Raw genomic sequence first — 25,119 nt, 5'->3', positions numbered from 1 at the left:
CGGCAGGGCACCTTCCGGGATCCATGGGTGTACCTGCTCATCGGACGGAGCCCGTAAGTTTACCGGCCGGCACCCTTAGGGGCGCCTTGCATTACACTCGACCAGTTTTCACCGGGTACCTCCCGGGCGCCGCAGAATATGTGACCACACATGCCGTAGATATACAAGTCGGAAGGTTCCCGTACCGTCTCTAAATCCACGGCTTGCCGCCGGGTAGGGAAAATCGTAAGGGGCCCGGTTTATATGTGACCAAGGCATTAGAGGCCCTCGGTGAAAGCACCTCGGCTTTCTGGTTTCACCTCGATGTCGACTAAGGACTCCAACAGCGCCAGGGCCATCGATAAGAGGTGTAATGTTATTATCAATGACCTCTTATTTTCTAGTGGTGACACATCCCTGATCCTCCTGCAATCAGGAACGTTGCTGTTGTGTTTGATTGATACATGAGAATGTCTGACCATGTCACCCATTTTAGTTGTAACCCAAACTGGACATTTTCTAATCTAAATCGCATCAGAGGGTACTTGATTCAAGATACATATCGTAATCGGGTAATTGGGGGTATCTGAAAAGAGAACCTAGGCAGACTCCATCGTCTACGGAAGGAGCGTAATCAATCGGCTAATCTTTCAATAGCCGAAATTATTCCATGCTACCCCTATTGTTAAACGGACTACAATTTCTTCCAGTTACCAAGTGATTAAATATCAGATGCTTGGTATAACATTTAAAACGTTGTGTATGTATGTATTAGACAGGAAATAATTGGACCAGAAGGTCAGTGGCATGAGGTCTCGTTATTCTTTATTCCTCCTGTCAAGCGATAAACATGGAAGAAAACCCAGACAAAAACATGTATGTAAATATAACAAGAATACCAAACATTTCACTGGTGCATGAATTAACCAACAATTTTCCAAACACCAGGTTTCCATGACAAACATACTCTAAACTAAATTATTAACTCCTTTAGAATCTCGACTGAGTTGTTATAATATAACAAAGAAAAAGATATGTACTAAGAATAATAAGCAGGGTGTCTATTACCTGATTCGTTATCAAAATGGATCAAGCTGTTCAAAGAGAAAAATCCATGTATATGATTTAAAAGTAAATACCGAAGGATCCAGTATGCATGGAAAAAAAAAGAGCAAAATAAATCATTATATCATCCAGATTACTTTTGTAATTCTTAATAATCTGAACATAATAATCTTACTACATAATTATACTTGATCACCAAACAAAGTTATATCATCATCCACATATTACAATACTGTATAATCCCAAGAAGGTTAACTCTTTGGACTACCCCTAACTATACTTCTAGGGCTACTAATTTGGGTCCAGCCTCACCGAACTTAGTGCTGTACTGATTTAAAAGGAAAAGGAAATATATCTATGTTCATGGGCTCAAATAAAGTCCGATAAAACAACGATGCCCCTTAATATAACCGGCAGATTTGGTTCTAGGACAACTACCCCCTGGGCAATCACCCCCCCCCCCTGAAAATTACCACCCGAGGACAACTACCCCCCGAGGACAATTACCCCCGAGGACAATTACCCCCTAGGACAATTACCCCCGAGGACAATTACCCCCTAGGACAATTACCCCCCCCCGGACAATTAACCCCCGATGATAACTACCCCCCGAGGACAACTACCCCCGATGATAATTACCCCCCGATGACAATTCCCCCGATGACAATTACCCCCCGAGGACAACTGCCCCCTTGGACAATCAGGATTCAATAGCAAAAGACGATCTGACACATTGAGAGATGACTACGAGCCCATAAGATCCCCTGCATGAACCCATATTTTTCAAATACTATAGCACGTTGTCTTCCTCATTACTACACATTTCCCTTTCATTATGATTTATGCAACGCCAGTGCGGTTGCTAATTTCCACGAAGAATGTAGGTAATTGTCCAGCGCTTTTCAAAATGCATAGAAATATATTTCTCTGGAGCAGCGTTATTTCAACTTTGTGTTAGTGTCGGTACCCTCTTAAAAAGTGAAAAGTTTCTCTCAAATCCCAAAGTCTTTACAGACTATTAATTTTGCATGACTCTGGCTCTCGTCAAGTGCTATGCACACACGTATGGACACATTTAAGAATAAAAAGGAGAAGACATTTTCAAACTGGTAAGAGATTATTTTGTAATCCACACACTAGAACTTTTTAAAGTATTGTATGCGGGCACCTTGCCGCCGAATGTACATATTAAATAAAAAGTGATATATTCGGTCATGACCTTGATACACGAATATGAGCATATTCGGGCCTCTCGTTACCCTTATTTGCCTTGCTGTCAAAATATTGTCAGCGAGCGAGGAAGGAAGACACTTAAGTATCTTCAAAAATTTATTTTCTCATGTAATTACATATTTTAACCGTTTCTGGTATTTGATTTTTTTACAAAATCAACGTTTTCAAAATCATTCTCTTGTGGCACCCCGGTTGAAAAACGCTGTGCTGGAGTTACAAAATCAAATGAGATGAATTACCAGAGAGCGGATATTTATTTTCTTTTGACATGGCACCGTAAATATAACTTGAAGGCAAGTACACGAAAACATATTATACTTCAGCATTACAACATAAATAAATAGATAACGTGAAGAAAACCTTAATTATGGATCATGGTATGGATGAGGGCCCATTATAAATACAAAGACAAATACACGATCAGCTGATTAAAAAAGTTACAGAGGATGCATAAAGGAAATCTTACATCCTAATTTCTTTGTTGTGCCATTGATGGTGAGAGAGGCTGTACCACGTACTCATCTGCGCGCTATGTTTTGTTCAATTTCTAAGAAATGTAATTTCTGTTCTTTACTCGGTAGCAAAACTACATGGGAATTGGGCAACCTCCACCCACCCACTCCACCCACCCCCCCCCCCCCCGTCATATCGAATTGAATAATTTGAAAAGACTGAAATTAACTTCATAAATAACAAAGAAAATGAAGGTTTATGCTATTGTCTGTAAATAGCAATTTGGAGAGAAGGGGGAGGGGTAGGTAGTTGTCCTCGGGAGGTAATTATCCTTGGGGGATAGCTTTCCAGGGGAATAGTTTTCCTCGAGGGTAATAATAATAATAATAATAATAATAATAATAATAATAATAACGTTTTATTTACCCAGGGTAGCCACTTCAGTTATGAAACTGCTCTTCCAACGGGCCCTGCATAACATAATATGTTATTACTACCCTTCTCAAATATAATATGCTGAGCGCCTAGCTAGAAGGCAAAAGGTCCCATTGTTATAAGTTTTTGGTATGACTCGGCCGGGGTTCGAACCCACGACCTCCCGTTCATGAGGTGGGCGCTCTAACCACTGAGCCCCCATGCCCAGTAGTGTCCATGGGGGTAATTGTCCTCGGGGGTAGTTGTCTTTGGGGGTAGTTGTCCTTGGGGGTAGTTGTCCTCGGGGGGGGGGGGTAATTGTCCCCGGGGGGTAGTTATCCTCGGGGGGGGGGCAATTCTCCGGGGGGTAATTGTCCTTGGGGGGTAATTGTCCTCGGGGGGGTAATTCTCTGGGGGGGGGGGAATTTTCCGGGGGTAATCGTCCTACGGGGGTAGTTTTCCGGGGGGTAATTTTCCGGGGGGTGATTGCCCAGGGGGTAATTGTCCTGATACGGGCAGATTCACATAATCTAAATAAACATACAGCTCCAAAAGTTCCGGGGAGTAATTGACCGAGGGGGTAATTGTTATATGGGGTAATTGTCTAGGGGGTAATTTTCCTAGGGATAAATATTCGGGGTTAAACAAATGAAATAGTTTATTGAAATTATTTCAAATACACAATGCATTCAATATTCATAATACCCAAGGTAAGATATCCTCGCATCATAAATGATACATGTGTTGATAATGTTACACATTATTTTAATTGTAGACAAATACCATTCTGAAGGGATCATTAACCAAACTGGAGGACAGCTACATATTCCGTCATACGGACTCACTCTTTTCATCCCTTCCGGTGCACTGCAAGAGGGTTCTGGTGAAACAATAAAGTTAGATGTTCTCACAGACATCCCACCTGAAATCACACTGAGACATGACGAGACGCTTGTTACTTACGGATTCCAGTGTCTCCCGTCAGGATTACAGTTTGAATCAGAGAAACCTGTCAGATTGAAGATTCCCCATTGTGCCAACCTCATTGATCCGGCAAAAGTCCAGGTCGTTCTGTACTCCATGAATCACGGTAAAGCAATGTGATCAAGAAACTGAAAGTTAATTAGAATGACCATATTATAAGAAAAAATAGTTTGATTTTGAATATTCAGTTGTTATAATATCACATACCGTCCGACTCAATGCAGAGCATTCCAGCCGTGACCATTTATAGGCATGTAAATTATAAGCAAACAAAAACCGAGCTCATCTTTAATAGCAGATTGCCGTTGAACAACTGAGTTGAGTAAAGTAAAATACCGTATATAAACAAAGAGTTATATATACATGTAATTCGGCTGGGCTCTAGAACAGGAACAGCGAGTGAAAGCCTACCAAAACAGGTAATGTTTCCATTCGCTGTAAAAAAAAAATATATATATATATACATGTTATACTACTAGAACAACAACAAGTACTGCTACTAGTACTTCTATTTTGGGTGTGTAATTCATTTCATTTTTCATTTGTTACAGAAGGGGAATGTGATCGCATCGTACAAACTTCAAGAACCTGTAAGGTTACAAAACACCATGTGGAGATTTCACTGGAGCATTTTTCAAAAGGATTTCTAGCCTTCATTAAAGATGCGTTCTCCATGAAAAACAAACGAATGTCCTTCATGCCTTTTCTTCCGAAGATTATGCCAGGGTGTAGGAAACCGGTGCTGGAGTTTCGTATGGCCACTAAACCTCATGGAAACTCTTGGGTATGGCATAAATATCTGACATATGAATTAATCTCAAACAATGTTGGTCTTCATAAAACCCTACATTCATCCATACTGATCATTCCATGTTCAATAATACAAAAACGATGCTTTGATTGGATCGGCTTCTTTTATTTTAACATGAAAGACGTAAGCTATCCGTACCATTTTCATCATTACAAACTTACGTTGAAGAAATGCATATTAACAGGTTCAAATGATCTTCAAAAGTTGGGTTTTGCATGGTGATTTGTGGAATATTTATTAACTTTGCGCTTTCACTATTAGGGTATTCCATGAAAGACTGGTGAACTTGACCAGTTTAATAAGACCTGGTTCAACCGCCCTCATCTGCACTCAACCCACCCCCCCCCCAAACAAAAACATCTCTTTTTATTTACTCTACCTCTCTCCTTACCATATTAAGTAGACATCCATAGGTCTACGCTCACTCTCATTTCTATTTTATCCATTTGAAATCCAACAACCCTTTTCACGACTACCCACAATGTGAAACCGCACATGTTTTAAAGGTTAACCCTATTTATATTTAATCCAATGGGCCTGGTCAATGATAAATTATTCTAGAAGTTCTCTGTCAATGCCTCTAAAATACTCAAAGCATTGCTATTACCCCCCTCCATCAAACTATAAACTATTTTTTAAACATGTATTTTGTGTAAGCTTAAAGTTATTCATGCAATATTTGAATATTTTGATGTATGACATTTTTTGTGTTAATAAACATCGACATGTCACATTATTTTGTCACAGAGAGATGTTCATGAAATAGAAGAAACGGCAGTGCATCAACCTGCTAAAGATGATGACGATGAGATGAATGTCAAATTTAGTGGTGTGGAAGTCACTTGCCAACTAAATGATAATGACACGCTTACACAGGTGAGAGTCCTCTCTTTACCCTTCCTCATATTAAAATTTGTGGTTCTTGAGTTTAAACTGATCTAAAATGTAAAGTGATATAGTGTATAGTAAAAGGTAATACAAAGTTTTGGGAAATTCTGAAAATTGAGTGGATAGTGATTATTTACAATTTTGATATATTTGGATGCCCCTGTGGATGTATTATACGCACAAGAAAATTTAGCCCCTAAAACATTTCTGCTTTTGAGAAAAATTGAATATAAAAATGTACCGATGCTCCCGGTAAATGTTGATGAATTTCAAATAGCGACTACGGCCGTACAGTGGTAGCTGCGACCATGAAAATCTCCGAATATGTAATTGTGACATATAATTTTGGAACGGGATTAGCAAATTGGTCAATTTTAGTCAAGATACATTGTTTTATAGCTTAATTAATATCTTGACCTTGAGAGGGAGCTATACAACATATAGAGTTTATTATTTATAATTTCATAACTTTAGACTCGATTTCAACCGCGACAACGATCACTAAATATTGTAGGATCGCATATGCATTATGCTTCCAATATGTTAATTTGAACCAAATTCAAGACCCCATACCAAAACTTTGTATTATCTTTAAGTATAGTAAATGCTGTTATTATTTAGTCTTGATATCTTATTGTGACAGCAAATTATATTATTACCTTGTAAAATGATCATAAACACCGTTAAAAAAATATAATCTGAGAGCCGTCTGCATTTTAAGAATCCCCACTTCATACGAAGACTTAAATACATCTAGTATTATACCCTGCATAACAAATGTTTTGTTTTTTGATTGGTTGAGAGCTCGTCATTTGACCCGAAATATTTCAACTATTTAAAGGTTGCTCTGAAAGAAGTTACTATTTGAGAGTGCTATTGGGGAGTAGAAGTACTATTTGGGAATCCACATTTTGTTTGTTTTTTATTTGTTTGATTTTATTTAATTCTTAATTTTTTTTTTTTTTTAAAGATTTTATGAACTTCAATTAAACAAAAATCGAAACATTGTAATTTTTTTAATTTTTTTTAAAAATGTGATTCAGGATAAAAAACAAATATACCATGCCTTCTTTTCGAGGTACTGGTCAAAGCTATGGACCTCAATGACTCCAATCAGGCGCGTACGCAGGGGGAGGGGGGGGGGGTTGAACCCCCTTTAGCTTTTTTGATGTGTGTGTTTTGGAGGGGGAACAAATAGGTCCTCTTACCCCCCCCCCTCCCCGCTTATTCATCGGCTGACTGAGTCGTTGCGAAAGTTTCAGCGTGATCTTCAAATTTGGGACCAAAAAAATAAAAATGTCCTCTTACCCCACCCCCCCCCCCCCGCTTATGCAGCGGCCGACTGTGTCGTTGCGAAATTTTCGGCGTGATCTTCAAATTTTAAACCCCACCCCACCCCCCCCCCCCCCCCCCCCCCCCTTGAAAGAATCCTGCCTACGCGCCTGACTCCAATAGTACCATTTTTTGGGGGGCTACTCCCCCAGCAAATAGTACTTATAGAGTCAGTTTTAACCACAACCTCTCAAGACAGTGTATATTTGTGTATTATAAGATGATGACGTGGATCGTAATCAAATGATTGGTTGAAAGCGTACACGTGACCAGGCATTTATTTTGCCTAACGCGTAAATTGGATAATGACCGGTCATTATCATAATATATATCATTTTGTTCGGGCATTAGTAAAATTACCCACACTCGATAACTTAAAAACAGTCCAAACAGATTGTTAGACTGTTCCAAAGGTATCTCGTGTGGGTAATTCTTACTAATGTCCTCAGTGCTGTGTATTATTTTGTATTATATACCTCACTTAAGAAATCCAGCCATCTGATTGGTCGAAATTGCATTCATAAACTTTAACTATTCCTGTCAAATTCCCGGTAAAATTCCAAACCCATGTAAATAGTTCAGTCTTGGTGAAATACCCATAGGTTGACATGTTAAAAAATGGTCTGAGCGATCGAGGATACCGTACGTGTGCGATAAATTGGTCGGTTATTTCAATACAATTGAATCTAGATCGATCTTACCGACAATTTCATCTAGCATTGTTGACATGAAGACGAAAGTAAACTTCTGGATTTGGTATCAGTGCGCGATGGCCGAGCGGTCTAAGGCGGTGATTTTAGTCACAACATCGGTGGTGCGCAAGAGGACGAATCCCATCTTCGACAAAAGTTTGTTAATTTTTTAAATTTTTTTTTAGTCTACTCTCAAAGATACACTCATAAAAAACAACCGTGCAGATAAACTAGATAAAGGCCAAGGTGGTGTCATAAGTTGACTCCTTTTTTCGGCATATAAAAGTATTAATGACTGTTTAATATTCGAGAAATAGTCGTTCTTATACGTTTTCGGGAAGGTTACAACTATTCCTCTCAAAGCAGTCATTAATACTATATAATATCATTAAAAGTCATACAGATAATAAAGTAGCATCGGATTTCTCGAAACTTCGGTATGATGCCGGTTTATAGTCACATAACTTTCTTCTTGAAGTATTGACAAGTCACTGACGCACCCACAAATCTGTATAAGCAAACACCTACAGTTTTTATGGATTTTTCTAGTTGTGTAAATGGCATTCAAAAATTGAAGATTTGTCAAAATTGTGCTTGGGATATTTAATATAAATTGGTCTCCCCCCACCCTCCAAAATACAACAACAATTCGTTTGAATAAAGCGGCATAGAAACAGGAGGAGGCACATAATAGCTTAACCACCCCCCCCCCCCCCTCACCTTCGGTTATTATAGACATATTGAATGCTCCGCCGAAAAAAACAATAACAAAATATACGAACCGACAAATAAAAAATTGCCTGGGTGATGTTAAATTTCACCAAGGCTGCAGGCTGAGCTGTATATTTGGGTTGCCTCAAAACGGCGATGTAATTTTCAACCAGAAACCTATACACCGAGCAAAAACGAGGTTAGCATTAAAGTGTACAACCGAACATCTTAATTATTCCTGTTTTTTAATAAAGAGCTATTTGATTGTTTCACCACCTACACGCTTGGTGTGCAGCCTAACCACAGGCGGAGATCGGCCCTGTATTGTAGAGAGGATTTCATTATTAAGGCCCTCTAGCGTTCTAAAGTGGAAAGTCTTGTTGTTGTTTAAAAGTGGAATATGCACGTCGTGTATTACCGCTGGCCTGAAACACCGAATAGGGTTCCTGCCGGCACATGTCATGATAAGTTTGAAGAACAATAATCAATGTACCATTTCGTTCATTTTCTGACCAGATATGATGTATTTGTGCAAAGTTATGTTATGACGGGTTATTGAAGAAAAAAAAAGATTTTGCATGCCCTCAAACTTTGCTGGATCCTGACCGATAATAAACATGAATTTAATAAATTGTATGTGCACTGGAAAGCCAATATTTTGGTACAAATTTTGACACCAAATTTATTTGGGGCCAAAAATAAAACTATGTGTCAAAAATCGAGTTGTTTTCAATGTTTTGATCTTTAAAAAAAAAAGTTTCTAACGTGGAAATAAAACTATTTACAGGATTTGTATAATGAATATTCTTAACTATTACGTATCTCCAGATATTTACTATGATATTGCAAAAAACAGAGCGCCAAAAAGTGATAAAATGAAGGAGATATCGTCGTTTGGAAATGTGCCTTCTCAGATATCTAGATATTTATTTCAGATATCCAGAATCCAGATGTTTACTATGATTTAATAAAGGAGATATCGTCGTTCTCATACCCTGTTACTGCCTTCTTGGACAGCTCTACCTACGGTACGGGTCAAACCGGTCCGAGTACGCCGTATTAAAGGGATCGTTTAACAATGTTAAATCTGAGATACACGGCCCTACGTGATATCAGTGTCTGTGATATGGTGTAATATTGAAGCCCTAAAAAAATTCCGCTTTAAAATGATCAAGAAGTGCCTCAAAAAAGTAAAAATCGTTGAGTGACCGGTTTTACCATACTCGTTTCCCCCCAATAGACTGTAGTGTAATGAATATTCTTAACTATTACGTATCTCCAGATATTTACTATGATATTGCAAAAAACAGAGCGCCAAAAAGTGATAAAATGAAGGAGATATCGTCGTTTGGAAATGTGCCTTCTCAGATATCCAGATATTTATTTCAGATATCCAGAATCCAGATGTTTACTATGATTTAATAAAGGAGATATCGTCGTTCTCATACCCTGTTACTGCCTTCTTGGACAGCTCTACCTACGGTACGGGTCAAACCGGCTGGTTTTGATGAGTTTTTGACATTGTAGTTGGGTTAGATTTTGCTGGATCCTGACCCATATTAAGACATTTACACCCCCATGTTTATATTTACGGAAAGAGGAATAAATTGCGATTCTATACGTTAGACTTTCATTTGGGGCCAAAAATAAAACTATGTGTCAAAATTCGAGTTGTTTTCAAAGTTGTTATCTTTGTGAAAAACAAAATATTTAAAAGTGAAAATTTAATTATTTACATGATTCGTATGATGAATGTTTTCAAATATTAAGTAACTCCAAATATTTACTATGATATTTCAAAAACAGGGCGCCCAAAAGTGATAAAATGAAGGAGATATCGTCGTTTGAAAATGTGCCTTTTCGGAGAGCTCTACGGTACGGGTCAAACCGGTCCGAGTACTCCGTATTAATGAAATAGCCGTGTTTTTGCACGCCTACCGTTAGGCTGTGTGGTGGCTCCGAACCTTCTCCAAAGACAAGCACGTAATGTAACTCCAGTGTTGTCAATAATGACATTGTTATGATCCATAGTACCCAGGCGCGGATTGCTTATTCACCGGCTGGCTAAGTCACCGCTAAATATTTAATGAAAAATTGGACCAAAAATAAAAGTGCTTCATACAGCCCCCCCCCCCCACCCCCCCCCCCGGCTGGCTGAGTCGCCGCTCAATATATTATCACGAATTGCCCCCCCCCCCCACCCCCTTTGCCGCCGGCTAGATCTGCCCCTGATAGTACCAGTGCCTTGCACTTTGATAATATGGACTTTTAGATTTGCGTGGACTACTACGTGTGACGTCCACTCAAGGCTGTGCATTAAAAGAACGTCGATCGTAGCAATCCCCATTGTCTTCGTGCGAATCTAAAAGTCCCTATTATCATCTTTACTGGCACATCTTATGTAATTCATTTGCAATCCTCTACAAATATACTTATTTTTGTCTCTCATCCTTTTCTGCCAATTTTGTTAATATATAGTTTGTTACGCTTAATTATATCCAATGACAGAATGTTGATGCAAGCTTCATCCAAAAGACTAAGCATACTGTCTACTTCGCTTTAGATTTTAACGGGAAAGCAGATGACCTGCTGATGAAGCTGAAAGTGATACAGTCAATGCTTCCGATGCACATACAGTTCAGAACACATTTCTCTGCTCATCGTGGTGAGTAAAAATAATTTAGCTTTTTTCTAGTTAGGTAGGCTCTGTATTTTACTTCGACTATTAGACGCAGCTGTTACTTCATTATCCATGCTAAATTATTTGTTTTTAATTTGATAAACCACTTTGTAAAACCACTGTGAAAAGTCTTTGTCATGGACGGACACCATGTCATGTCATGGGCAGAGTTGAAGTATTAAAAATAAAACTGTGAATGTCCTCTTTAACCCTATCTAGCCTGGGGAGGGGGGGGGGGGGGTTGGCTACATTTTCCGCCATAATTCTTTAACGCAAAAGAATCTTGCGCTGAAATTGTATGAACTTTTTCTTTCCATTCTTGCGCATCTTTTGAAACAATTTTTTTCGAAAGCATTGGTTATTTGGTCTTGTTTATAGTTTAGGTGTTTATTTCGGGGTTCAAAATAGTTTAATTATAGTTATAGTTATAGGAATAAAAACAATAAAAAAATACATATTATGTATTTTACATGTTTACATGTTTTTTTAAACTTATTAAGTTAAACAAAAACATGTAAATACATTAGAAAGTATTTTTAAAAATAGACAAAATAAGGAGTTACCTGGTTCTTCCAATTTTCGTTGTATTATTTTTTCAAATGCTCTAAAGAATAGATGTGTTGAAGACTAATGTTTAAATATAAGGAATATATGATTTATGGGCAAAAATGTGAATTGTATTACCTTATTTGCATACATTACCCTAAATTTGCAAATGAGTGCAATTGTCAACAACAACAAAATGACCAAAGTAATCTATACACTTCACTTGACATGCATGCACATTTTCGCGGCGATCGGCTTTGTAACGGCCGAGAACATACCCCCCCCCCCCCCCCAGGCTATGCAGTTTCAAATAGCCCAGGCTAGATAGGGTTAAGATCAAATCCCACCTACTGTTTGCTTTATACTCTCTATTTTTCGTACTAATTTCCTCCCCTTCCGATTTAAGAAAGAAGCTTAATTGAGATAAAAAACTTTTGCTTACAGTAATCGATACAATTTTGCAAATTCAAATTAAGTCTCACCAACACGAATTGCTTGTTGGTTGATCGATGGAAAATAAAAAAATAAAAATAAAATGAGGAAACAAAAGTAATCAATGAATAACTATAATTTGTCAACTTGAATCGTAATTCATTTTATAATACAACAGGATTATACAACCAGTCCTATAACATGAACATACCGAATACATAGTGTTACAAAGTGAACACGATTTCCCACCAAGAAAATTATTCAGCATCCCCGATACCGTCATCATCCTCATCAATTCAATTTTATTTTATTTCAGTCGACATTCCTACTCCAAATGCATCAGCAGAAGCCGGTGAAGCTTCTAATTCTAAAGCCAGGTTAGAATTGTTTCCTAATTCTAATGCCGATAATAAACGCTAATCATTATTGGTTAAAATATCATTGATGGGATAATATATATCTTACATTATAATACTCTAATATCGTTCTTAGATAATTATCTAGTATAAGCCAGCAAAGAGCAAAAGATATATAAAGCGAGAATGTTCATGTGTTTTTGTGTTCTGTAACAATATTTTCATTTAACGATTTTGCAATGGCATCATCTAAGCCCATAATGACTATAGATATTCAGATTTGTATAGATAAATCCTTTTTGGGGATATACCCCATTTTATTCAATGGAGTGAAGAAAAAAAAACGGAATAGCAAAATGTAATTTGAAAGAATCTTATGAAATAACGTTCTCCTGACAATCATCAATATTTTTGTATTTGGTATTTTGACCAGGCGCGCGATTTTCAAATTTGAAAAAAAAAACAACATAAGTGCACCATACAACCCCCCCCCCCCCACCCCTACCCCACTGAGCGAAATATCGGCCGGGGCTATTTTTTTTGTTTTTTTCTTTTTTTGGGGGGGGGGGGCAAACAAAAATAAATGGTTTCTGTATCTACATACAATCCAAGTTTTGATGTGCTATACATTGTAAAATCGGTCAAGTGAGAATATCATATAAAATGAAATATTTTTCATATTATTTCCATCCGAATATAGACCTTCAGTGGAATACAAGGAGCAAATTTTTGACGGCCTTCTCAAGACAGTAGCTGATCAGATTTGTAGGGATATTGACATCGACAATCTAGGCGTAAAGTTAGGGTTTAAACCTCCGGATATAGAACGTTACATGCAAAAGAACAGAGAAGACCACACGTTCATGGGAACACTTCACATGCTTCGGGATTGGAGGAAAAAGACTAAAAGGTCTGAAGAACGTGAACAATTGACGAAAGCCCTGATCTCAATTGAGCACCATCGTCTGGCAGACCTCCTAAAGGACGATATGGCAAGTTAGTATGAACCAGTAAAATAGACAAACTAAATAATAACACTTTGGATGTGTGTATGGTTTAATTTTGTACCATGCAGGCTAATTACTTCTGTTTTAACTTACATAGAAAACATAAAGGCGAAATTTATAACCATAACCGCATTTTTGCCTTTAAAAATAGTTTTGATTTAATGGTTGAAGTAGCCCTCAAAATGGCAAATTTGGAAATGTATTTCGAATGTAGCCACAACTATTATTCTTTTCAAATTGCCTAGTTAGTATGCGAGTCCAATTTGTGTCCTTTTAAAAATATTTGTTAGAATAGGCGATTTTCGTAATGTAAACAAATTGAATGCCCAAATCTTTGGTAACTTCCTCGTTACAAATTATTGTATTAACCTTCCAACAAAAATGTAAAATTTCGTGGTTTTGCCAAAACTATGGTCCATTGAAATGTGAATATATTTCAAGCTATCTTCAATGTTTATTTCAAAAAGGCAATTCGGCAATATGAATATTTATTTGGAGGGGATGTAGGGAAACCATCCTATTTGTATTTTTTTATTGGTTAGATGGTTAAGAGGAAGGTAATTCTATAAGCAGAATGTTTGGATCGGCTTTCTTTCTTAATTGTTAACGAGTCATGTCATATTATTAATGGCGCCGCACACAGAGCGGGCAGCGTCTTTTTTTAACCTAACCTAGCCATTATACCGCTACATTTGATTGGCTCAATAGGAACATATACGTCATGCGCTATTCATAAATATTCATGATACGCACGCACACAGAATCTGATGCGATAATTTATCAAATAATGAGATTCGATACAAAAATTACAATTGCTAAGCTATGTTTTATTTAAAATAAATGACAATGCGAGAAAATCAGAAGGGGGCTTACCGTAAACGAATGACTACCCAGGTCGCAACTTGTCCATAATCAATGCGACATACTGGTTAGTTCAGAATCTGGCCAATTTAACTTTGATATCCACCACACCGTACCAACGCAAATATTCATATATTCAAATATTAATATGCAGCGACAGGATGGCTACATTAGGTTCTAAAATGTCGCGAGCGGGCACAGCGAACATACGTGACCCGTGTCCGCGCACGCATTATTGCTGACCATATGCGTGCATAAAAATATGAAGTTGGTCAAAATGATTAGAAGACCAATTCAGTGGACCAATTTAACGCATGTTTCAAACATTTTCGGGTACCGTCCTTATTAAATGTTGCAATACAGAGAAACGGATATATATATTGAGAGAGCCAGAGAGAGAGAGAGACGGGTGGATAAAGAAAAAAAAGAGAGAGAGAGAGAGAGAGACGGGTGGATAAAGAAAGAGAGAGAGAGAGAGAGAGAGAGAGAGAGAGTAATTAACAATAATAGTTTGCACGAATTATCATTTCCAACAAATGATAATGGAATGAGTTTCACACTGTGATTATGCAAGTCTTAAATTATAATATTACATCAACCAATCCCACACTTACTCATTACTAGACAGTGTAAAAAAGACTGACTCTACCGATGAAGATGAAAGAACAAGAGGGGAGACACATAAAGCCACGCTTCTGAGGATTCAAATCCGCTTTTAATGTCTTGGACATGTTGGCTTCGTATGAGAATTATACATTGAATATGTTACAATTCGAATTGCACTCTTTTGAAGTATTTTCATTTTGTTTAGATGAGTTCAATATGAATTTCCCCACACTATATTGCAGTAAGACAAATGGGGTAATACTATCGAGTTGTATAATAGCATTAGCACATTGTTTTGAGCCTTTAAATGTAATTGTTATTATGACTTCCTACTTTAAGGCATTATAAAACATTGTTGGTGAGGGAGTAATTGCATAATGGTAGACATTTAAAATGTTTATCAATACAAAGAATCACCATGCTTCAACTGTATACAAAACATGTGCGAATGATCGATCCCCCGTACTGTTATTTTCCTATTTATCTTGCTCTTTCTATTTATCGAATCATTATGTTTCTCTTACTATTTGTTTCATTCTCTTTCCCTAATCTCTTTCTCTCTCTCTCTCTTTGTCACTTAACAGGCCCATCTGCAGTAGCGAGAGGTCATCTACAACCGAAGTAAGGGAGCCATAACACACACCTAAAATAATGGCTGTACGCTATGGCAATTTTGAAAAAAATAATGTCGCTCTTACTTTTCATCTTTTAACCTATTCCTTAAATAATACAGACTACTACTCACATTAATTACTGACTTGTGTAATGGGCAATAAGTATGATTAATGTAATTAGTTTATAATGTCGTCATCTTTTCTCAATGTACTTATTAATCATGTTGATAATCGTTCAGCCCTCCCTAATGTTTCATGATAATTCTTTAATTTTATATGAATTAGTTTAAGATAGCAATTATACTCATCATACTGATCAGCTTTTGAAATTCATTATTCCCGTAGACTATCGTTGTTATCAATAATCACCATTCAAAACCGTTTAGTGAGATATATAGTTGATGAATTTTTTTAGAATATTGGTGATAATACCATGTGTTATGTTTGTTTAAAAGTGGAAATGTGGAAATGAGCCGTATCGTTAGTGTTATCATTATTAATATTATCATAATTAGTATTGAATTGAAAAATCATCTTTGCTTTAAAATAACATTTACCCTACCTCACTTTTTAATTATATCGATTGATGTGATTTTTCATGTACCTAGAGGGAAAGGCATCCCAAATAATCCTGAGCCTGACTCTACCGATGAAGATGACATGAAAGGCGACAACCAATCAAAGAGCCATGGTTCCGAGGATGACGGTCTGCTTGGACAGCCAAGGAAGAGCAAAAACAAGAAAAACCGAAAGACTGACTCTACCGATGAAGATGACACAGGTGGGAACAACCAATCAAAGAGCCATGGGTCTGAGAAAGACGGTCATGGTGGACGTCCGGGGGAGACAAAAAAGAAAACAAATCGAAAAACTGACTCTACCGATGAGGATGACACAGGTGGGAACAACCAATCAAAGAGCCAAGGGTCTGAGAAAGACGGTCGTGGTGGACGTCCGGGGGAGAAAAAAAAGAAAACAAATCGAAAGACTGACTCTACCGATAAGGATGACACAGGTGGGAACAACCAATCAAAGAGCCATCGGTCCGAGGAAGACGGCTCTGGTGGACGTCCGAGGGAGACGAAAAAGAGAACAAACCGTAAGATTGACTCTACCAATGAGGATGATCCAGGTGGGAACAACCAATCAAAGAGCCATGGGTCTGAGAATGACGGTCGCGGTGGACGTCCGGGGGAGACAAAAAAGAAAACAAATCGTAAGACTGACTCTACCAATGAGGATTACACAGGTGGGAACAACCAATCAAAGAGCCATGGGTCTGAGAAAGACGGTCGCGGTGGACGTCCGGGGGAGGAAAAAAAGAAAACAAATCGAAAGACTGACTCTACCGATAAGGATGACACAGGTGGGAACAACCAATCAAAGAGCCATCGGTCCGAGGAAGACGGCTCTGGTGGACGTCCGAGGGAGACGAAAAAGAAAACAAACCGTAAGATTGACTCTACCAATGAGGATTACACAGGTGGGAACAACCAATCAAAGAGCCATGGGCCCGAGGAAGACGGTCGTGGTGGACGTCCATGGGAGACAAAAAAGAAAACAAACCGTAAGACTGACTCTACCGATGAAGATGACAAAGGTGGGAACTACCAGTCAAAGAGCCATAGGTCTGAGAAAGACGGTCGTGGTGGACGGCCAGCGGAGACGAGAAAGAAAACAAACCAAAAGACTGACTCTACCGATGAAAATGACACAGGTGGGAACAACCAATCAAAGAGCCATTGGTCCAAGGATGATGGTCGCGGTGGACGTCCAGGGGAGACAAAAAAGAAAACAAACCATAAAACTGACTCTACCGATGAAGATGACACAGGTGGCAACTACCAGTCAAAAAGCCATAGGTCTGAGAAAGACGGTCGTGGTGGAGGGCCAGCGGAGACGAGAAAGAAAACAAACCGTAAGACTGACTCTACCGATGAAGATGACACAGGTAGGAACAACCAATCAAAGAGCCATGGGTCCAAGGATGACGGTCGTGGTTGGCGTTCAGGGGAGACAAAAGAAAAATCACACCGTAAAACTGATTCTACCGATGAAGATGACACAGGTGGGAATAACCAATCAAAGAATCATGGGTTCGAGGAAGACGGTCGTGGTAGACGTCCAGGAGAGACAGAAACGAAAACAAACCGTAAGACTGAGTCTACCGATGAAGATAACACAGGAGGGGACAACCAATCTAGGGGCCATGGTTCCGAGGATGACGGTCAGCTTAGACTGCCCAGGGAGACAAAAAAGAAAACAAATCGAAAGACTGACTCTACCGATGAAGATGACGAAGGTAGGAACAAGCAATCAGAGAGCCATTGGTCTAGGGAAGACGGTCGTGGTGGACGTCCAGGGGAGACAAAAAAGAAAACAAACCAAAACTCTGACTCTACCGATGAAGATGACACAGATGGGAACAACCAATCAAAGAATCATGGGTTCGAGGAAGACGGTCGTGGTGGACGTCCAGAAGAGACAAAAAAGAAAACAAACCAAAACTCTGACTCTACCGATGAAGATGACACAGATGGGAACAACCAATCAAAGAACCATGTGTCTGGGGAAGACGATAGTGGTGGACCTCCAGAGGAGACAAAAAAGAAAACAAACCGTAAGACTGAGTCTACCAATGAAGATGACACAGGTGGGAACAACCAATCAAAGAATCATGGGTTCGAGGAAGACGGTCGTGGTAGACGTCCAGGAGAGACAGAAACGAAAACAAACCGTAAGACTGAGTCTACCGATGAAGATAACACAGGAGGGGACAACCAATCTAGGGGCCATGGTTCTGAGGATGACGGTCAGCTTGGACTGCCCAGGGAGACAAAAAAGAAAACAAATCGAAAGACTGTCTCTACCGATGAAGATGACACAGGTGGGAACAACCAATCAAACAGCCATTGGTCCAAGGATGATGGTCGCGGTGGACGTCCAGGGGAGACAAAAAAGAAAACAAACCATAAAACTGACTCTACCGATGAAGATGACACAGGTGGGAACTACCAGTCAAAGAGCCATAGGTCTGAGAAAGACGGTCGTGGTGGAATGCCAGCGGAGACGAGAAAGAAAACAAACCGTAAGACTGACTCTACCGATGAAGATGACACAGGTAGGAACAACCAATCAAAGAGCCATGGGTCCAAGGATGACGGTCGTGGTTGGCGTTCAGGGGAGACAAAAGAAAAATCACACCGTAAAACTGATTCTACCGATGAAGATGGCACAGGTGGGAATAACCAATCAAAGAATCATGGGTTCGAGGAAGACGGTCGTGGTAGACGTCCAGGAGAGACAGAAACGAAAACATACCGTAAGACTGAGTCTACCGATGAAGATAACACAGGAGGGGACAACCAATCTAGGGGCCATGGTTCTGAGGATGACGGTCAGCTTGGACTGCCCAGGGAGACAAAAAAGAAAACAAATCGAAAGACTGTCTCTACCGATGAAGATGACACAGGTGGGAACAACCAATCAAAGAGCCATTGGTCCAAGGATGATGGTCGCGGTGGACGTCCAGGGGAGACAAAGAAGAAAACAAACCGTAAAACTGACTCTACCGATGAAGATGAAATAATTAAAGGTGAAAAACAAACGAAGAACCATGCTTTTAAGGATTTAAATCCGTTTGTAATGTATGTTGGCTTATTATGTCCTGCTCTTCTTTTTTTCTTCTATATCCTGTGCATAGTATTCTATTTTTTTAATGAATACTCTCTTGTTGAGATTCGAAATTTAGTCTCCTTTTTTCCAATGTTTGTTTGCCTTTATTTAGATTTTCATAATTATACAAAATGATAAATAGGAACATAATTGTTCTTACAGTATAAACATAATACTTTGTCTCATACATTATAACATTGTAAAATGGAACAAATTTTGTTTGGTGTAATGATATGTGAAATAGCGCGAGCTATCTACATAGTGTAAGTAATTGGGATCCGAATATGATGCTATAAAAAAACACACATCTGGGGGTGTTTCATAAAGCTCTTCGTATAGTTACGCATGACTTTACGAACGACTTGAATATGCCAGATAGGATTCCCACAATTTGTCCTGATGTTTCAACAAAGTGTGACTATATTTCTAATAACCTCATTTAAATTATGGCAAAAAATATATTTTGCTTAAAAAAAAAATCATAATAAGAATGTTAAACTACATCTGCGCAGTTCAACGTTAGTTGATGCACTTAAATATGATACACTCCCAGGATTGTTTTGAGCCTCCAAATGTATTAGTTATTACGAATCCATACTAAAAGGCATCATAATACATTATTGACGAGTGAATGTACTTGCATGAAAGTAGGCATTTAAATCGTAAATCAATACACAGTACTACCATGCTTCAAATTCAAATTTATTCATGTTTCCAACAAAACATTACAAATCAATTATAAGCATTTAAAACAAATTTAAGAAATACATGTTGGAAACAGAGGGGTCCACTAAAAAGCAATGCTTGTACAAGTGTGAACACCTCAAATGAAACTTAGGAATAATGAGTAATTAAATTATCTAATATGTAACTACAAAAGGAACTATAAAATAGGGGAAATAAAAGGGGAATGCCAACAGAGACGAGAAAGGGACAAGACAATACTTTACACGACAAAGATAGAAGAACACGGTCATAATACAAAGAGTAGACAATGAAAAAAAGAAGTGAGAGATCGAGGGTACAGAAAATAATACTAAAAGATGAGCTGCATGTGGGGTTGAGAAGAAGATAAGGAAAGAGAAAGGAAAAAGAAGTGCGCGTTAGAAAGGAAATAAGCATGAGAAGGAACAATATAATATATCAAATTACATCTTGAGTCAGTGAACGGAGAATGATCGTATATTAAGCAAAAAGCAATAACGGCATATAATTCAATGAGGTGTATATGATTTTAATAAAAACACTTTCAATTTTTTCTTAAAAGTATTAATCGATAGAGCATTTTTTATTTCACCACTTAATGAATTCCAAAACTTTGGACCTTCATATATAAATGTTTTTTGAGCTGAGAGGGTCCGCAAGAGAGGTAAATGGAAATCATCTGAATGTCTTGTTGGGTAATTATGAACTGAGCTATTTTTAAAAAACATTTCCTGAAAAACAGATGGCAACATATTATTATTATAATTATACATAAATTGACCAAGTTGGAAAAAATATAAGTCTTTTACCTTAAGTATTTTATTATCAAAGAATAGAGCGTCTGTATGGGAGCGAAAGGGGGAATTACAAATAATACGAATAATCTTCTTTTGTAATAAGAACACTTTATCTAATAACGTTTGATGAGTGTTACCCCAGACTAAGAGACCGTAGTTCAAGTATGGGAGTATCATAGAACTATAAAGCATAATTAAGGAATTAAGAGGAAGACATGTCTTTACTTTGTAAATAATACCAATATTTCGAGAAATAATTTTACAAATATTGTCGATGTGATTTCTCCAAGAAAGCTTTTGGTCAACCGTAACACCCAAAAATGTATTAAATGAACTGCATACAAAACATTTGCGAAGGATCGACTTTCCATAGCTTTTTTCGTCTTTATCTTCCTCTTTATCACATCCAAAGGCACCGGAAGTGTGGGGGTGGGGGGGGGGCAGGCGGGCGCCCCATCCCCCCCCCCCAACCAACAAAAGTGGGAGGCAAAACGCATTTTCGTCCCCCTCCCCTCTCCAAAAAAAGAAAGAAAAGCAGTGGAGGGGAAATTTTTGTGTCTGACCGTAATTAAATGCCTAAAATCCGTGAGCTTACGGGGGCTCCACCCCCGTACCCCACTAAGGGCCCTAAGGTGGGTCCCTGGATGCTCATCTGACCTCAATTAAATACCTAAATCCTCTGAGCTTCCGGGGGCTCTGCCCCCTGGATGCTCATCTGACCTCAATTAAATACCTAAAACCCCTGAGCTTCCGGGGGCTCTGCCCCCTGGACCCCGCCAATTAGTGACCTGCCAGTGTCACAAATAAGGTATATATCAAAAAAGGCTTATCTGACCATAGCTTAATGCCTAAAAACCCTGAGCTTCCGGGGCTCGGCCCCTTAACCCCCTGCCGGGACTCAGACCCTGGACCCCACGCCAATTTACGCTCTACCTGATAATTAATACTCCACTTTGAAAAACGTTCCGCGGGACCGGCATGCAAAATGTAAGAGTGATGGTGATGCAGATTTTTCTTCTGTCCCCACCCCCCCACATAAAAAAGACCTTTTTTGCTCATTACGCCCCTTTCCCTTGAAGATGAGCCCCCTAGAATGTTCCCCCCATCCACAAACTGATTCTGGCCCGCCTGATCACATCATTATCTTTATCTTACTTTTTCTATTCTGTTTTATCTTTCCCTTTCCCTAATCCCTTTCTCTCTCTATTTCTCACTTTACAGGCCCATCTGCAGTAACAAGATGTCATCTACAACCAAAGTAAGAGAACCATAACACAAACACGAATACTTGCTGTTCGCTATGGCAATTTGTAAACAAATAATGTTGCTCTTACTTGTCATCGTCCAACCTATTCCTTTAAAAAAATACAGCCTACTTCTAACATTGATGACTTACTTGGGTAATGGGCAATACGTATGTTCAATTTAACAAGTTTATAATGTCGCTATCTTGTTCTCAATGTATTTATTATTCATGTTGATAATCCTTTTATATCGATAAGTTAAAGATAGCAATAAACTTATGATTCTGTTAAGCTGTTTAACTTTAGTTTTTCCTTGGAATAATGTATGAAGTAAGCGATAATCACCATTCCGAAACCGGTTAGTGAGATTTGTAATGGATGATAAAAGAATTCGTTTTAAATAATGGTCAGATTGTCATGCTTATACATGTTTAAACTGGAAATGTTGAAATCAGCACTATTATTGTTGTAGTTATTATTATTATCATCATTAGTATTGAAGTGAAAAACAATTTTTGCTTTAAAATGATATTTAACTCTTTTATTTTCTATTAATATCGATTGATGTGATTTGTCATGTACTTAGAGTTGAAGACATCCCAAATAATCCTGAGCCTGAGTCTACCGATGAAGATGACACAAGAGGGGACAACCAATCAAAGAACCATGGTTCCGAGGAGGAAGGTCTGCCTGGACCACCGAGGAAGAGCAAAAAGAAAACAAACCGTAAGACTGAGTCTACTGATGAAGATGACACAAGAGGGGACGACCAATCGAAGAGCCAAGGTTCCGAGGAGGAAGGTCTGCTTGGACAGCCAAGGAAGAGCAAAAAGAAAACAAACCGTAAGACTGAATCTACCGATGAAGATGACACAAGAGGGGACAACCAATCAAAGAGCCATGGTTCCGAGGAGGAAGGTCTGCTTGGACAGCCAAGGAAGAGCAAAAAGAAGACAAACCGACAGACTGACTCTACTGATGAAGATGACACAAGAGGGGACAACCAATCAAAGAGCCAAGGTTCCGAGGAGGAAGGTCTGCTTGGACAGCCAAGGAAGAGCAAAAAGAAGACAAACCGACAGACTGACTCTCTTGATGAAGATGACACAAGAGGGAACAACCTATCAAAGAGCCATGGTTCTGACGATGACGGTCTGCTTAGACCTCTCTCAAGGGGGACAACAAAGACAACCAACCGACAGACGCCATGTCGTTGTTGTGCCTTATGTTAGATCGACAGTTGGGTTCAGGGAAAGGCCAATAATAAGTTATGAGTTAACTCCAATCTTCTTTTTCGGTCGGGAAAAATACCACAGATAAGAAATACTCTGAAAAAATGGCTCATTAAATGTTCTCATAGTCGATATATATGACAATGGAATTCTGAAACATTTATACCTCATTGCATACCACCTTTGTATGTAGTCCCATACATCCATATCTGAGAATAGTCCATGTGGCTTTCACCAAGACTAAGTAAAAAAAAAAGTTGTTATTAATGTGTAGAACAGGTGTATGGATATTCACCTTTTTACATAATAGCAATGAAGGGATGTTCCTTATACCTGAGGAACTGTATATTTTGCCCGTTTTCTTTGTCAGTCATATTCATAGTGTCTGTATATTGTGACATTCACATTTAACTATGTTGTTGATTTAAGATTTTACAAGTCGAGTCTGTTTTCTCTCATATTCTAACCTCGCATGTGGGTGCCATATTTTTGTTTTATAATCATTTTATTGATTGAACATGTTTCATGCATGTAATGTTTGATTGCATTTATTCGAGTATTAACATTAACTGCTGTACATATATTGGAAGCTCAGGGTCGTTTGCATAAGATATGTACTATGGTGTTGCCATTTTGTTTTCATCATTTTAGTCAATGATAATAATAATAATATGTCTTGTTTACCCAGGGTAGCCTCATCAGTATTCATACTGTTCTCCCTGAGGGCCCTGCAATCATATGCTGTATTATAATTTGTTATGTTTTGGTGTTTTCCTTTCACAATATTAGATAGATACATGCATAATTATGTAGATAATGTTCATATTGCTATATTTTTCAATATGTTTTAATTGTTATATTTTGTTGATTTAATATTTGTTAACCATCTGTGATTGAATGTTAATATGTCTAACGTAACATCATAGGCCAACCAGGGAGACGAGCAAGTATTTGTTTTGTTCCTGCCAGATACCATTTCAATGTATTTTGATGATGCAAGTTTAATGATCGAGGTGGTACTTGTATCAGCGGTATCTAATTATACAGTCCCGTCAAAAGTACCTCATCATTTGTAAATACTCGTTACAATTTTCAATGTATTGCACATAGTGATCAATACAATCAATCGCACAATTCAATCGTAAGATCAAGTGTTAAACTTAATGTTAATGAACCGTAATCATAATGACTTGTTTATTACACTTGAGGTAGCTTTTAGTATTTTAATCCATTTTTTAATGTCTAATTACCTGTTGGCTTATTATGTCGTGTGATATCCTAAGTATAGCATTCCATGTTTATTTTGTTTGTATGAATTGTTGGAGATGTGAATTTCAGTCTCTGTTCTATGCAATGGTATGGGCTATAGCACCAGCATCGAAACAATGTATGTTGCGAGCCGAATATGATGCTCAGTAAAGGACACCAAATAGTCTGAATTGTTTTTGAGCCTCAAAATGTATTCGTTATTATCCACTAAACATTATTCTAGTATTAATATGTTGTACATGTACATAAAATAAGCACAGGATCATTTTCTATCCTGACGCTATAGTTCTTTTTAGAACTAGAAGCTCAAGAAAGATTACCAACAGTCCTTCTCAGGACTACCGTCAGTCATTTTTCAAATGCTGGAACCGTAAGCCTACTGTATAAGTTGGATATTATGACGTTGCCTGATAGCTCAGTCGGTGAAGCAGTGGTCTCGTAATCCGGTGACCCGTGTTCAAAACCAAGTTGATGCGCTAGTGTCTTTTGGTAAGGCATTAATCCTCATTACCAGGCCCTCGGAGAGGACCTAA

General features: G+C 38.4%; 1 protein-coding gene across 1 annotated transcript; it reads left to right on the top strand.

The window, feature by feature from the left end:
• The first annotated feature begins 303 nt into the window (after positions 1-303).
• LOC105443764 (dentin sialophosphoprotein-like) lies at positions 304-23,317 on the top strand. The gene is made up of 8 exons (XM_011677337.1): positions 304-349; positions 3,920-4,234; positions 12,537-12,597; positions 13,277-13,572; positions 15,635-15,671; positions 16,273-19,259; positions 22,063-22,099; positions 22,672-23,317. The coding sequence occupies exons 1-8, from the start codon at positions 304-306 to the stop codon at positions 23,315-23,317; spliced, it is 4,425 nt and encodes a 1,474-aa protein (XP_011675639.1).
• Positions 23,318-25,119: the final 1,802 nt, after the last annotated feature.

The sequence above is a fragment of the Strongylocentrotus purpuratus genome, unplaced genomic scaffold (assembly GCF_000002235.5).
Source record: "Strongylocentrotus purpuratus isolate Spur 01 unplaced genomic scaffold, Spur_5.0 spur5_scaffold_20, whole genome shotgun sequence".
NCBI classification, from domain to species: domain Eukaryota; kingdom Metazoa; phylum Echinodermata; class Echinoidea; order Camarodonta; family Strongylocentrotidae; genus Strongylocentrotus; species Strongylocentrotus purpuratus.
Note: the sequence above shows the minus strand (reverse complement) of the source record. Positions and strands in the feature narration are given on the sequence as shown.

What these genes read in the sequence shown, in the direction of transcription:
- LOC105443764 (XM_011677337.1), top strand. Translation starts at nt 304, where the DNA reads ATGTCGACTAAGGACTCCAACAGCGCCAGGGCCATCGATAAGAGGT. An exon ending in GCTTCTAATTCTAAAGCCAG is followed by an intron (nt 12,598 to 13,276) that starts GTTAGAATTGTT and finishes ATCCGAATATAG; the next exon opens with ACCTTCAGTGGAATACAAGG. An exon ending in TGAAGATGAAATAATTAAAG is followed by an intron (nt 19,260 to 22,062) that starts GTGAAAAACAAA and finishes CTCACTTTACAG; the next exon opens with GCCCATCTGCAGTAACAAGA.